Raw genomic sequence first — 15,755 nt, 5'->3', positions numbered from 1 at the left:
CACTTACAACATACGTATGAAACACCTGAAACACACGCTTGTAACATACATGTATATGCAACATCCAGATCTATTTTGCAACATCTAGATGAAACACTTGCAACATACGTATGAAACAGATGAAACATTTGTGACATATACTTGAAAACACCATTGCAACATATGCAACATCCCGATCTACTTTTTCAACATCGATATAAACACACTTGCAATATACCTCTGAAACATTTTAAACACTTGAAATAGACGCTTTCAAATGCAGTTTCAACACAATATTTTCATTGCTACTTGGGAGAATAGATCCTCGTCGGCGTGTGGAGTTCTATCCCGGTTGTCGTAGGCTGCACGTGGGCGAATTTCGCCTCGGGCACGACGAGCTGGTTAGGCGAGCGTGAGATGTGTGTGGGCGGGCTCCACCCGGGCTGCCGTGAGCTGCACGCGGGTGAGCTCCATATCCGGCCGCAACGAGCTGGGTAGGCGGAGGCGGAGGTCTTCTTAGCTGCCGACCACGTGTCCGGCCCCCATGGTGGAGGCGGCAAGGGTCTTCCTCACCACGGGCGGGCGGCACAGTGCCCTCGATGCTCGTGTATATGCGGACGGTGGTGGCACTCGTGCAGATGCGGGCGCTAGTAGGATGCTTGTTTTACAATTTTTTAAAAACAACATCTAGATCTATAATTATTTATTAAAATATTATTATTTCAAAAAAACAATTCGACACTTGACAGTGATCCACCAACCCAAGCTAAAGCCTGAACATTTCTTCTTCGCAAGAGATCGCCATCTCGTTGGTCGGCAAGAAATGAGCTCTACAGTTTCAAAAAAAAAAAAGAGCTCGACAGGTTGTCAGCCAGCGAGAAGAGATATCAGATATCTGATCTCCTCTGGCTCCGGTGCGGTGAGGACCCCATCCCCGCCGGCGGACAAAAGCTGCATGGGCCCACCCCCGCCGCCCGGCACAGAAATAGGGCCCACACGTCATCCACTCTGACCACAGCATGTCACGTGTCCGCCCAACGAGCTATATCACCAAAACTTTTTTTTCCCCCTCGGAAGAGAAAAGGAGATTCCTCTCCCCCTCCCTCCCCTTCCCCGGTTCCCCCTCCCCCATCGTCGAAACCCTAGCCCCGTCTCGCCGCCGGCGGTGGTGGCAGCCTCAGCACCGGCACACAGCCCGCCGTACCACTCCTCGCACGCTCCCTCCCGGTTCCGTCGCCCCCCGACCGACCGATCGGTCGTCGGTTCGGTAGCCGCCGGATCCGGATCGGCCGGTGACATGTCGAAGGCTAGGGTCTACGCCGACGTCAACGTGCTGCGCCCCAAGGAGTACTGGGACTACGAGGCGCTCACCGTTCAATGGGGGTATGTCCTCTCCTCCCCTCCCTCGCTAGCTCGCGAGCTCTCCTCTCGTGTCCTCCGCACCTCGCGCGCGTAACCCTAGCTCAAGCATCGGTTTCGCCGTGGTACGAGCGTGTCCGTATGGCGAATCGTTTGGTCTCTTCGTAAGGCTGGGCTCGGTAATCGGTATATTGTTCAGGTGGGACTCCAAGATTGATTGTCCCCGTGCTTAGCTTGGATTGGGTAGTGTAGTTTGTTTGGTGCACATGTTCTGTAATTCTGTTGGGTAACTGGCATGGTTATGAGCTAGTAGTTAGTTAGGCTGCTCTCCCTGATGATTGCTCCTGCCAATCCTGCCGTTTTATGATACTTTGATGTCACCATCCTTCCACCGATTATTATGTCTCGGAGCTTTAATTATGAGCTACATGGTATTTAAGAGCAATTTAGTGGAAGCTTCGTCACATGCTTGTGTTCTGAATGTATTGATTTCCTCATTTATTTCATCGCGAAGCTGAGTTAGTTTATTGATTTTGTGTGACGGCATTTTCCTTTCCTTAGTTTCGCATTTTGTCGATTGAGTTGGCAGGTATTGAATTTGTAAACCGTTGTTTGGGTTTGCAGTCAATTTTTGCTATTAGTAACATAGTTCCTGAACCATTTATGGTTATTAACGTTGTCATCTTGTTTGGTCGGTTTGTAAGGTTGGGCTCGGTATAGTGTCCAGGTGGAGCTGCAAGATGTCATGTCATTTGTTTGGTGCACATGTTCTATAATTTTGTTTGGCAACTGGTTGGCCATGAGCTAGTTAGTTAGGCTGCTCCCCCTGATAACATACAACAACAACAACAACAACAACAACAAAGCCTTTAAGTCCCAAACAAGTTGGGGTAGGCTAGAGTTGAAACCCAACAGAAGCAATCAAGGTTCAGGCACATGAATAGCTGTCTTCCAAGCACTCCTATCTAAGGCTAAGTCTTTGGGTATATTCCATCCTTTCAAGTCTCCTTTTATTGCCTCTATCCAAGTCAACTTCGGTCTTCCTCTGCCTCTCTTCACGTTACTATCCTGACTTAGGATTCCACTACGCACCGGTGCATCTGGAGGTCTCCGTTGCACATGTCCAAACCATCTCAACCGGTGTTGGACAAGCTTTTCTTCAATTGGCGCTACCCCTAATCTCTCACGTATATCATCGTTCCGAACTCGATCCCTTCTTGTATGACCGCAAATCCAACGCAACATACGCATTTCCGCGACACTTAGCTGTTGAATATGTCGTCTTTTCGTAGGCCAACATTCTGCACCATACAACATAGCAGGTCTAATCGCCGTCCTATAAAACTTGCCTTTTAGCTTCTGTGGTACCCTTTTGTCACATAGGACACCAGACGCTTGCCGCCACTTCATCCACCCTGCTTTGATTCTATGGCTAACATCTTCATCAATATCCCCGTCCCTCTGTAGCATTGATCCTAAATATCAAAAGGTATCCTTCCTAGGCACTACTTGACCTTTCAAACTAACATCTTCCTCCTCCCGAGTAGTAGTGCCGAAGTCACATCTCATATACTCAGTTTTAGTTCTACTAAGTCTAAAACCTTTGGACTCCAAAGTCTCCCGCCATAACTCCAGTTTCTGATTCACTCCTGTCCGGCTTTCATCAACTAGCACTACATCGTCCGCGAAAAGCATACACCAAGGGATGCCCCCTTGTATGTCCCTTGTGACCTCATCCATCACTAAAGCAAACAAATAAGGACTCAAAGCTGACCCTTGATGTAGTCCTATCCTAATCGGGAAGTCATCCGTGTCTCCATCACTTGTTCGAACTCTAGTCACAACATTGTTGTACATGTCCTTAATGAGCCCGACGTACTTCATTGGGACTTTATGTTTGTCCAACGCCCACCACATAACATTTCTTGGTATTTTATCATAAGCCTTCTCCAAGTCAATAAAAACCATGTGTAGGTCCTTCTTCTTCTCCCTATACCGCTCCATAACTTGTCTTATTAAGAAAATGGCTTCCATGGTTGACCTTCCGGGCATGAAACCAAATTGGTTCATAGAGACCCGCGTTATTGCTCTCAAGCGATGCTCGATAACTCTCTCCCATAGCTTCATAGTATGGCTCATCAACTTAATTCCTCGGTAATTTGTACAACTTTGAATATCCCCTTTATTCTTGTAGATCGGTACCAATATACTTCTCCTCCACTCATCAGGCATCTTGTTCGATCGAAAAATATGGTTGAACAGCTTGGTTAACCATACTACAGCTATGTCCCCGAGGCATCTCCACACCTCGATTGGGATACCATCCGGTCCCATCGCCTTACCTCCTTTCATCCTTTTCAACGCCTCTCTGACCTCAGACTCTTGGATTCTCCGCACAAAGCGCCTATTGGTGTCATCAAAAGAGTCATCTAACTGAAAGGTTGTGTCCATATTCTCACCATTGAACAATTTGTCAAAATACTCTTGCCATCGATGTCGGATCTCATCCTCCTTTACCAAGAGATGCTCCCTTTCATCCTTAATGCACTTAACTTGGTTGAAGTCCCGTGTCTTTCTCTCACGAACCCTAGCCATCCTATAAATGTCCTTCTCTCCTTCCTTCGTACTCAAATGTTGGTAAAGATCCTCGTACGCTCTACCCTTTGCCACACTTACAGCTCGCTTTGCAGTCTTCTTTGCCACCTTATACTTCTCTATGTTGTCCACACTCCTGTCATGGTACAAGCGTCTATAGCATTCTTTCTTCTCCTTAATAGCCCTTTGGACTTCCTCGTTCCACCACCAAGTATCTTTAGCCTCACGTCCTCTTCCTTTGGTTACTCCACACACCTCTGAGGCTACCTTCCGAATGTTGGTTGCCATCTTGTCCCACATATTGTTTATGTCGTCTTCTTCCTTCCAAGAGCCCCCTTTGATAACCCTTTCCCTAAATACCTCTGACGTCTCCCCTTTCAGTTTCCACCACTTTGTTCTTTCAATCTTAACTTGTTTATCCCTACGGGCACGCATCTGAAAACGAAAATCTGCCACCAAAAGCTTATGTTGAGAAACAACACACTCCCCTGGTATCACCTTGCAATCCAAGCATGCTCGTTTGTCCTTTCTTCTTGCGAGGACAAAGTCAATCTGACTACAGTGTTGTCCGCTATTGAAGGTCACTAGATGAGATTCTCTCTTTCTAAAGAAAGTGTTGGCTATCATCAAGTCAAAAGCTACCGCGAAGTCTAGAGCTTCCTCCCCCTCCTGATTCCTACTACCATACCCAAAACCTCCATGAACTGCCTCGAAACCTGCGCTTGTAGTACCTACATGCCCATTAAGATCTCCTCCTATAAAAAGCTTCTCACTACTAGGTATAGCTCTAACTAGGCCATCTAAGTCTTCCCAGAACTGTCTCTTAGCACTCTCATCGAGGCCTACTTGGGGGGCATACGCACTAATTACGTTCAAGACCATATCACCAACGACAAGCTTGACTAAGATAATCCTATCTCCTTGCCTTCTCACTCCCACCACACCATTCTTGAGGCTCTTATCAATCAAAACTCCTACTCCATTTCTATTCGCGACTGTCCCTGTATACCAAAGCTTGAAACCTGTATTGTTCACCTCCTTCGCCTTCTGACCCTTCCATTTAGTCTCTTGAACGCATAATATATTTACACGCCTCCTAGTCGCAGTATCAACTAATTCTCTTAACTTACCTGTAAGTGACCCTACATTCCAACTACCTAAACAGATCCTAGTTGGTTCGACTAGCTTCATTACCCTTCGCACCCGTCGACTCTGATGCGAAGACCCTTGCTCATTTTTCACTACACCCGGGCGCCGATGTAGCGCGCCACTAAGGAAGCGACGACCCGATCCTTGGTTACTTGACACCATGCCCAGATCACGACACGGCGCGTCACGGGGGTGACGACCCGGCCCTTGCCCATTTAACACCATACCCGGGTTCCGATATGGCGCGTCGCTAAGAGGGTTACGCCCCAACGATTTTCTTTCGGGTTTCATCTCCATTTAAGTGGCTAAGTTTTTACATTGGCTCGCCACGCCTAACACAACCCTCCTCCTTTACCAGGGCTTGGGACCTGCTATGCTGTGACACCAAAGGCGCCCCACCATAGGCGGAGTTTCCCCCTGATAACATAAATGCTCATTAATTACTCCTGTTAATCCTTCTGTTTTGTGCTACCTCGATGTCACCATTTGGCCACTGATTATTAGGACTTGTAGTGGTAATTATGAGCTAAGAAGTATTTGAGAGCAATTTAATGGAAGCTTCGTCGCATGCTTATGTTGTGAATGTATTGCTTACCTCATTTGCCTTCATCGAGAAGCTGAGTTAGTTTAGTGATTTTGCGAGACGACATTTTCCTTAACTTAGTTTCTCAGTTTTGTCGATTGATTTGGCAGGAATTGAATTTGTAACATGTTTGGAGTGGTAGTCGATTTCTGTTGTTATTAACTTTGTTCCGGAGCGATATAGGGTAATGTCCTATGAGTTATCGAGTCTAATGATTCATTGTAGTCTTAAATGTGAAACAACAATTCAAGGCAACTATGTCTATCCTGCCAATCTACAACTCTTTTCCAGCTCCAGTCAACCACTCAGCAGAGCTACGTGCAATAAATAAAACCCAGTTTATGCATGGAATCTACTGCAATACCCATGGTTTCTAGATTACAAAATGTGCTTACCTATAGCAAAAAGTTGATTTAAGATTGTAATCAACACAATATTTACAATGTCCACAGAGCTTCGCTGTTGTCTATTTGACTGTTGTATCAACGCAATTGGTCATTGAGCTTGGCCTGATTTATCATTGCTTTGATATTCATACGTACTTAACAGAACTGGAGTCTGAAATAGCTATATGTAGAATAGGTGTGGGGGTATGCCAAATATGCAAGGAAATATCACACTTAGATGTCAAGTACTGGTGTTTTCTCTTCTCTCTGCATCTTCCAAGTCCCAGATGCGGAAGATAAACCCTGTGCCCAAAGAAACTAAACGATTTTGTTTTGTCACATAGTTTTTTAGCGCTTTGGCATTTATGCCTCATAATGATAGCTCTATTTTCGCGCTGCAGTTTTCTTCTTTAAATCATTTTGTTATTACTCGTAGTCCTTTGGACAGCCATGCTGTGACTGACAACTTTAAATCTTTCTCTCTTACTATTGTGCAGTTATATTTTCCCAACCCATTAAATTTTGGATTTCTGACAAGTACCATATCTCTTTGATCAGTGAGCAGGATGACTATGAAGTTGTTAGGAAAGTTGGGAGAGGAAAATACAGTGAAGTCTTTGAGGGTATTAATGTTAACAATAATGAGAAATGCATCATTAAAATCCTCAAGCCTGTGAAGAAAAAGAAGGTAGACCATGAATCCTATTGCCAGCAATTTGTAACTTGTTATCCCCTGAACTTAAGCGATGACAGGCTACTGTTTTCATTCCACACCTGTTTAAATTTCATAATTTCAGTGACAATTTTCATCTCAATTTTAACCTACGCCTCTCGCGCTGGTGCAGATCAAAAGAGAAATTAAAATTCTTCAGAGTCTTTGTGGAGGCCCTAACATTGTGAAGCTCCTTGATATTGTTAGAGATCAGCATTCAAAAACACCCAGTTTGATCTTTGAGTATGTCAATAACACAGATTTCAAAGTGTTGTACCCAACACTAACAGATTATGACATTCGATATTACATATATGAGTTACTCAAGGTAAATTCTCATCTTGTTATTTCTGTGTTAGCATCTAGAATATTTTCTTTTTTAAAGAAGTCTTGGTAACCCAACTTGCTTTAGACTAAAAAGACTTGGTTGTTGCTGTTGAAATCTTGGCAATTTCAAAGCATTGATATCTATCAATTTTTAAGTTCTGGTGTCCAGATAGGTTTCTGTCTGTGCATTTTGAAGGCATGTTATATGTTTGCAAGGAAATGATAACTCCTGCTCATATGTAACTAATGACCACACCAAGTTATTGCTGATCTAGTCATCAACTAATTTTCAAGGAACCTGTAGTGAATTTGACCATGATTGCCTAACTGTTTCTGTTTTCTGGATACAGGCATTAGATTACTGCCATTCACAAGGTATTATGCACCGAGATGTGAAGCCCCACAATGTTATGATAGATCACGAGCTTCGGAAACTCCGGCTGATAGACTGGGGCCTTGCTGAATTCTATCATCCTGGCAAGGAATATAATGTCCGTGTTGCCTCCAGGTAGCTGCAGATATATACTATAAACTTTCATTGTTGGTTCACGGTTAATGACCTTTGAAGTGTGGAATTCTGAAGTGGTAATTAGTGAAATTATAATATACTTTGTCACTATTTATTTTGTTTCTGCTTCTGCCCTTATTTTGAATCCAAATTTCAGTTGATTTGAACCACATTTGTGACTTGTGGTTTGTTCCTGTAGCTTGTTTATTCAGCAACCATATAAATTAAGAGCATTCTGATAAATGGTATTTATATTTTAACTGCACTATAGCCTTCTGTTGTCACATATTAAGTTGCCAGAATGAATGAATGCTTTTTCTACAGTGAATCATATGGCTTACTTGACATGCCACTAGAGCATTCCATGTTTTCTTTGTGGCAGCCCTCAGCCCCTCACTATTTTCTTTTTCAACATTTTTTCAACTGGAATACAGGTACTTCAAGGGGCCTGAGCTTCTTGTTGACTTGCAAGATTATGATTACTCTTTGGACATGTGGAGTCTGGGCTGCATGTTTGCTGGAATGGTATTACCCACATGACTATTCTACCTATTGCTGCCATATCCTCCTTTAGTATTTCTGATGATTTCCTTATAGACATAACCAATATTAATTTGTTGATCATATGATGCTGATTGCAGATTTTTCGTAAGGAACCATTTTTCTACGGCCATGACAACCATGATCAACTTGTTAAGATAGCCAAGGTTGATATTCAGTCTATTTGTTCTTTGCAATGAACTAATCAACTAGCTATGTTGCTTACATTTCCTATGTCATGTAGCAGAGATTTCATTTTTATCTACTGCAACTGCAATCTGCTCAATTTAGTTGTTTTATCTTTAGTAAGAACTTGCATATGTACTTGATGCTATGTTGTTGGTTATATGTGCTGTACTTGATGCTATGTTGTTAGCTATATCTGCTGTGCTCGATGCTATGTTGTTGGCTACATATGCTGTTATACTGTGCTTGGCATGAGACCATTTAGGTTTGTTAAATGCCTCTGCTAATTATTGTTACATCCATTTATTATCAGGTACTTGGAACAGATGGGCTGAATGCTTATTTGAACAAGTACAGAATTGAGCTTGACCCTCAGCTGGAAGCCCTTGTTGGAAGGTAGAGTATGCCGCTGCTCACCAGACTTTTGATGGAAAATATGTAATCATTTATGTTGATTGCATTTACACTCTTCTTTTTTGCCTTTTTGGGATGCAGGCATAGCAGGAAACCCTGGTCAAAGTTTATTAATGCAGATAACCAACACCTAGTGTCTCCTGAGGTGTTTGCTAATGCCCTTGCAGACCTAACTCATTTGATAGTGCTTAACTCTAACAGGATTCCTTTGTTTATATCTGTAGGCCATAGATTTCCTCGACAAGCTTTTGCGTTATGATCATCAGGACAGGCTTACTGCACGTGAAGCTATGGTAAGTTTCCCTGTGCTAATTTTGGTGACATGTAATTTGACACACAAATTAAACTGGTGGCTCATTATTGCTAAATATTTGGTGTTGGTATAAAGTATACATTTTACTAGTGCATATCTCCATCTCTGAACAAAAGAACTCTGGTCTTCACCATATCCTGATTGATGTGCATGCTGTTTTGGTGATTGATGTGCATCAATGCATGCTGTTTTGCTTAAGCACGTTTCAGAACTAGAGTTTTATTCATGTTGAAAGGTTTTAGCCCATACTTACTTGGAGGTGTAGATTGCGATGCCTTGTCTTATTCTCTTCTTATAATGGATGCTTTTATATTCTTGCAGGCACACCCGTACTTCCAACAAGTGAGAGCTGCAGAGAACAGCAGGACGCGAGCATGACAGGCAAGTGCAAAGACTGGTGCTAACCGTTGATCAGATCAGCTGCTCTTGATGGAGCCATGCTCTTATTAGTGACTTGCTTCTGTCAGATGTATGAGATGAATAGTGGTTGGGGGTTTACTTGGCAAAAACAAAAAATAGCTATAGAGCCTGTTGTACCCTTATACCGCGTGGAGAACAGACTGAATTATTCAGGTTGTGAGCTTTGGGACGTGATTGTGAACAATGATTATTCATGTAAGATGTTTGTCATAAAAGGTTGTCTGTTGTCTGATTGTACTGTTGTATTGTTGAGCTTGTAAAGAATATCCCATCCTTTGTTTGGAATCCATCGAATTCTTGAGGACTATTTTCACGTATTATCTTTGGAAACATTGTGTTTGAAATTTCCTTCTAACCCTACTACCCTAGGAAGGTTGAGACGAGAAAATGAAGATGCCTCGCAGAGTTTGGCTTCAATGAACTTGTGAGTTGTGACTTGTCTGAATGCCTGTGACATACTGCAACCTTACAAATACTGTCTGGATTTATGCATGCTAAAATGGAGAGCCCAAGAATCCATGATTGTTGTACATCAAACCCTAGGAAGGTCTTGTGACTTGTCTGAATGCCTGTGACATACTGCAACCTTACAAATACAGTCTGGATTTATGCATGCTAAAATGGAGAGCCCAAGATTACATGATTGTTGTACATCAAACCCAAGGAAGGTCTTGTGACTTGTCTGAATGCCTGTGACATACTGCAACCTTACATATACAATCTTGATTTATGCATGCTAAAATGGAGAGCCCAAGAATCCATGATTGTTGTACATCAGACCGGAGATAAATGCATAAGGCCGCGTTTAGTTCGGCCGATTTGGCGCCGGCCGAACCGCTGTGCAATTAGTTTTTTATTTCGTCAACATTTAGTACTCCATGCATGTACCGCAAGTTTGATGTGACGGGGAATCTTCTTTTTGCATAGTGCCAAAGTTTGGAATTGTGGGGAACTAAACATGGCCTAAATTAGGGGGAGGCCTCTTGACGTTTCTCCCATTTATTTCCATACATTTTGCACACTCCCTTCTTTGTTAATGAAATGACATGTAGTTCTAAGTTCTAAAAAAAAGCAGAGATAAATGGCGCCCTTTAAGCTCCTAAATTCACACCTAAGAACACAGGGTAAAGGAAAAAAACAGAGATAAATGGCAGTTCTACGTTGTTCGAGGAAGAAAAAACAGAGATAAATGACTCCATGTAAGGTCCCAAATTCACACTAAAGAACACATGGAAAAGGGGAAAAAAAGAGATAAATGGCTCCCTGTAAGGTCCCAGATTCACACCAAAGAACACAGGGAAAAGAAAATACTGAGCAAGCACAGGCAGGCATCACAAATCCACACAGAATTAATGTTCTTAGCCCATACAGAATTAATGTTTTTAGCACAACAGGCTGACAGCGAAGGATTACATTACATATTTAGATGGGGCAACACAACCGAAAGCAGCTGCAGTAACAGCAACAGCAGCTGAGACCCATTGAGACGACACATAGTATATGGCAACCAGTCACTGATGAAGACGACAGTACTTGGGTGGATGACGACAGTTTTCTCTCTTTGTTGAGCTGAGCATATGCCCCTTTGTCTGAGGAAGCATATGCTGCTGCTCTGCTGCTTACTAATTCTTGAGGTGGGGGAAGCACTGGTAGAGGTCGTTCTTGGGATGCCTCGCCTCGGCATGCTCCTTGCACTTGGCCTCAGAGGTGGTGCAGATGAAAGTCTGCATGCAGACCTTGCACTGCGTTCAGATGGAAGCATGGTTAGTGCATTTGGATGTAAGCATTGTTCAGATGACCAACTGAGAAGTGAAATACCAGAACATAAACATTGTTAGGGTGTAGAGGAATGTAAAAAATTCAGAGTAACACATTTGGTCAACGAGAGAAATGGAAGCTACTGCGTAGTAACTAGTGATTCGCACAGCAGATAGCACCTCAATGTTATCAAGAAAGGGGTAACACCAAGGACAGGGAAGCACCACAGGTTTCAGTAGTGATTATATTGTCTCTCCAGAGTCCAGATCGATTTTGAAAAATGTTACGGTTTTCCCCTTCCCGTTGCGCTCGCTATGGGGGCTAATCGAAATTGGGCTAGAACAGCCGGCTCGGGGTGTTTGCTGATGTTCCTGAACAAAAGTGAGGCATTATTGCCCATTGACTAGACTCGTCGACACTAATTTTTCTTTTTATAGCAAAGAGAGGTATGATTGCAGTTTAGGTTGAAGGACTGCGCTGCAAGGCGCACTGCAGCAGCCAATTTGGAACTGTAGGAGATCTAGTATGAATTGCAAGCAAGCGGCAGGTAAGTAAAAGTGTGGGTGTGCAGGGATGAATTCGTTCCCCTGCCGCCCCCCAATATATTGAAATGGATGTGTCGAATTGAATCCCCTGCCCCCTTTTGTAACTAGAGAGGAATGAAATTCAGCAACAGACGTTACAGAGGGTGAGAGGGGCACCTTGGCAGCTCCCAAGCTGGGAGTTGAAGCAAGCAACGCAAAGCAAGGTTCCTAATTCCTAATCCTACCCTAGGGGCGAAACAATAACAAAATCATAAGTACTGGAGTAATACTCTGCCATTCCACTGCTATCTACGGCTTGCAGGTGCATAGACACGTAGCAATCATAAGTAAAAGGGAGACAGGGCATGGTCGGGTTGGGTAAGCAGGAGGAGCAGCAAGAGAGGGGATGGATGAGGATCGCGTCGTGGGTGGCCACTGGCCGCGAATCCAGATGGAGTAGCCTGAAACCGACCGAAGTGAATCCGGGAAACCCCGCCTTGCCTTACCCTCAAATTTCGACAGGAACAGATGGCAAACAAGAGGATTGGGTACTGGGTAGGGTAGGGTAGGGTAGGGTAGAGAGACAGATCGGGGGTGGCGAGCGGCGGTGAAGAGAAGCAAGAGGGGTGGGGGATGGTACGCACCTGGATGTTCATGGCCTTCTTGTTGGTCTCCAGCTGGCTGCCTGCGAGCAAACACAGAGAGGAAATCGACGGAATCAGATCAGATGGGGATTGGCGAGCAAGGGAGGGGAATCCGGGGATGGACGGAAGAGATGGAGATGGATGGGGTACGTGCCTTTGGCGGCCTTGTTCTTCTCGGCGTTCCTCTCCCGCGCCATCTTGGACTTCTGGCCGTTGCCTCCGCCCATGGCTGAAGCTCAAGCTCCTCCTGTTCCTCCTGCGAGACCAAGAGAGGGGTGCCGGTGCGCGTGGGTGGGGGAAGGAAGGAAGGAAGGGACTGGGCTGCTGCTAAGTATATAATAAAAAGATTTAGTTACGAGTAAAAAATACTATACCAGTTAAGTATAGTATTACATATATACGTATAAATAAATTTACAGTTTGGTTCTTGCTTAATGCTAACAGTATTGTTTTGTTTTATATAGACTTAGTTAATTAAAACTTAAACATATCTGGGTATCTAGAATTGTACGTATACTGCTTTTGAGACGATGGGCAGGAAAGAAGAGGAAAAAAAGAAAAAGAAAAGAAAAGGAGAGAAGCAGGCGAGGGCAGGTCGTGGTTGGGAATGGATTCCTTCCGGCTTCCGCTTTCCGCTTTCCGCACGACGCAAATGCAGCCGGCCAAGCTTGACCGCCCCCTTGACCCAAGTCAAAATAAATACGGCCCACGGATCTGTCTCTGCCGGGCCCATCCACCATCGGCCACGCCAGGGGGCCCGGCCGGCCGCACCGCCGTTGACAGCAAGGCTCCAAAAGGCCCAAAACTGCGCTATGCAGCAAGGCTCGAATTCCTTGCGACCAACAATATAGCCGAATGCGAGCAGCTACTGGGGTTGCGAAAGCTCAGAGCTCTAGGAGTGAGGAGGTGCATAGTTAGATCGGATTCCCAAGTAATAGTGGGACATGTCGAAAAAGAGTTCACTGAAAAGGAACCCGAGTTGATCAAGTACTTGCCAGCGGTAACAAGAACGGAGAAGCATTTCGCTGGTTTGACTTTTCGCCACATTCCAAGAAGCGAGAATGCGGAAGCCGATGAGCTGGCAAAAGTAGCTGCGCAGAGAGCACCATTGCCAATAGATGTTTTTTTTATCAAGAACTGTCACTCAAAGCAATACAAGAAGAGGAATGACCCAGCACCGTGCATATCATCGCAAGTAAGGATTGGAGATCGCCCATATTCGCTTACCTCAATGGAACCTATGAGCCGCATAGCAAGCATGAGACAGATAGAATGAATTCCATGACGAAACAATACTCCATCATAGCGGGAGAGCTATACAAGAGTGGAATAGTTGCACCAACACTAAAGTGCATAAGCAAAGAGCAAGGAATCAATTTGCTAAGCGAAATGCACGCTGGAATGTGCGGAGCTCACAGGGGACCCCATGAAATAGCCACAGAGCGATGAGACAAGGATTCTATTGGTCGAGAGTAGCAGAAGACGCAAAAGAGTTGGTCCGCAGTTGCTAGATGTTCACCAAGAAGCTGAGAGCCCTAGCTAACCCAACCACGTCAATCATCCCGACATGGCCTTTGCAGAGGTGGGGAGTCGACATTGTGGGGCCATTGCCGATAGCGCCCAACAACTTGCATTTCGCAGCAGTAGCTTTAGAGTATTTCACCAAGTGGATTGACGCTAAGGCACTGGCGAAAATCACTTCGGGTACCTTAATTAGTTTCGTGTGGCAAAGGATCATCTGCCATTTTGGGGTCCCGTCCTACATCACAATTGACAATGGAAGCAGTTCGATTGCACGAAGTTTAGAAAATTTTGCAGCGAGTTGGGGATCAAACTAGAATTCGCCTTAGTGAACCACCCAGAGAGCAACGGAGCAGTCGAAAGGGCAAATGGCTTTATTTTCAGTGCAGTATCAAAAGCACTATTCGACTTCTCGAAAGGAAAATGGGCCCAGGAATTGGTTACTTATGTCTGGGGTCACAACATCTCGCGCACTCAGACAACCAGGTTCACCCCTTTTCGCCTGCTGTACGGCGAAGAGGCAATCACGCCAGAGGAGCTCAAGCTAGGGTCTTTCCACACCCAAATTGCAGCAACCACTCCAATACAGCGATACGTGGAGCTAGAAGTAGCAGAAAATGCTAGGTTATACGCTGCATCAAACCTCGACAAGTATCATGAAGAAACGAAGACTTGGAGAGACAAGAAAATTCTACGAAAGAACATCAACCCAGGCAACATGGTGCTCATCCGTCATCCAGACAAGCAGGGCAAGCTACAGTCCTAGTGGCATGGGCCGTTCATGGTGGCAAAAATGGTCAAGCCAGGAGTATACAAGTTGCTCAACAAAGACGGGGTCAAAACAACCCACACGTGGAATGCAGACAATCTACGCCGTTTTTACCCATAACATTTTTACCCTCAAACGGGTTGTAATTTTCTTCGCATCACCAAAAAAGAGTGAGCGAAATAGGGAAGGCCTCTAAGCCAAAACGTTTCCCTGACCAAAAAGGAGTATGGGCAAACAAAAGAAGCCAGATAGGCTCAAAAATGTTTTGCTCCACCAAAAAGGAGTACGGGTGAACAAAATAAGCCAGATAGGCTCAAAAACGTATCCCTGACCAAAAAGGAGTACGGGCAAACAAAAGAAGCCAGATAGGCTCAAAAATGATTCACCCCACCAAAAAGGAGTGTGGGCGAATGAAAGAAGCCAGATAGGCTTAAAACCAATTCGTGCCAATAAGAAGGAATGTTGATGAACTCAAAAGGCACAAAAGCCATAAAAAGCTTTCCACACCCAATAAAAAGAGTAGAAAACAATGGCCACTATCTAGACCGTGCAAAATCCTATTCACATAGTCAATAGAAGACAAGGGAGCTTCCCTAGTACGTGTGGACGCACGTACGTGCACGTGTTACAAAGGACAACCAAAGATTAAGAATGGCACCAAACACTGGCGTTAAATACCGCTACCAAATGCAACAACCAAAATTGATGACATCAAACCCCTAGAACCCTATAAATACAAGGCCCGGGCACCCCCAGGTAGCATATCAAGTTTTATTCCAGAGCAAAAGCATTAGGTTAGACACCCACACTGCCTAAGTCAGGAGCGATAGCGAGAGAGGAGTTCTCACCTATAAAGGCGATGAGTGGGCTTGAGAGGGCGTCAGGGTTTTTGGCATCTGCCGAAATAGCGAAGTCTCGAGTGTGGGATAGAAGGCTATACAAGCACAAGGCCACTGGTAGCGAAAATTAGATGTTGCGAGAAACCACATAAAGTTTAGGGTGCATATTGTCCAAGAAGAGCATGCACCTTATATTCGGCAGCCATGGAACTAAAAGATGAGGCAAGAG

General features: G+C 44.5%; 2 protein-coding genes across 2 annotated transcripts; one reads left to right on the top strand and one right to left on the bottom strand.

The window, feature by feature from the left end:
• Positions 1-1,050: 1,050 nt before the first annotated feature.
• Positions 1,051-9,758, top strand: LOC136549332 (casein kinase II subunit alpha-like). The gene is made up of 10 exons (XM_066540570.1): positions 1,051-1,362; positions 6,610-6,739; positions 6,897-7,091; positions 7,441-7,598; positions 8,033-8,123; positions 8,240-8,305; positions 8,638-8,720; positions 8,820-8,883; positions 8,963-9,031; positions 9,373-9,758. Exons 1-10 carry the CDS (start codon positions 1,277-1,279, stop codon positions 9,427-9,429), a joined length of 999 nt encoding a protein of 332 aa, XP_066396667.1. The 5' UTR covers positions 1,051-1,276; the 3' UTR covers positions 9,430-9,758.
• A 1,044-nt stretch (positions 9,759-10,802) lies between these two features.
• LOC136550793 (uncharacterized protein At2g23090-like) lies at positions 10,803-12,708 on the bottom strand. Its single transcript, XM_066542381.1, has 3 exons — positions 12,548-12,708; positions 12,398-12,434; positions 10,803-11,213 (listed from the first exon to the last, which is right to left on the bottom strand). Exons 1-3 carry the CDS (start codon positions 12,622-12,624, stop codon positions 11,094-11,096), a joined length of 234 nt encoding a protein of 77 aa, XP_066398478.1. The 5' UTR covers positions 12,625-12,708; the 3' UTR covers positions 10,803-11,093.
• Positions 12,709-15,755: the final 3,047 nt, after the last annotated feature.

This window comes from Miscanthus floridulus, chromosome 4, assembly GCF_019320115.1.
Source record: "Miscanthus floridulus cultivar M001 chromosome 4, ASM1932011v1, whole genome shotgun sequence".
Classification (NCBI taxonomy): Eukaryota; Viridiplantae; Streptophyta; class Magnoliopsida; order Poales; family Poaceae; genus Miscanthus; species Miscanthus floridulus.
This window is presented reverse-complemented; position numbering and strand designations above follow the sequence as displayed.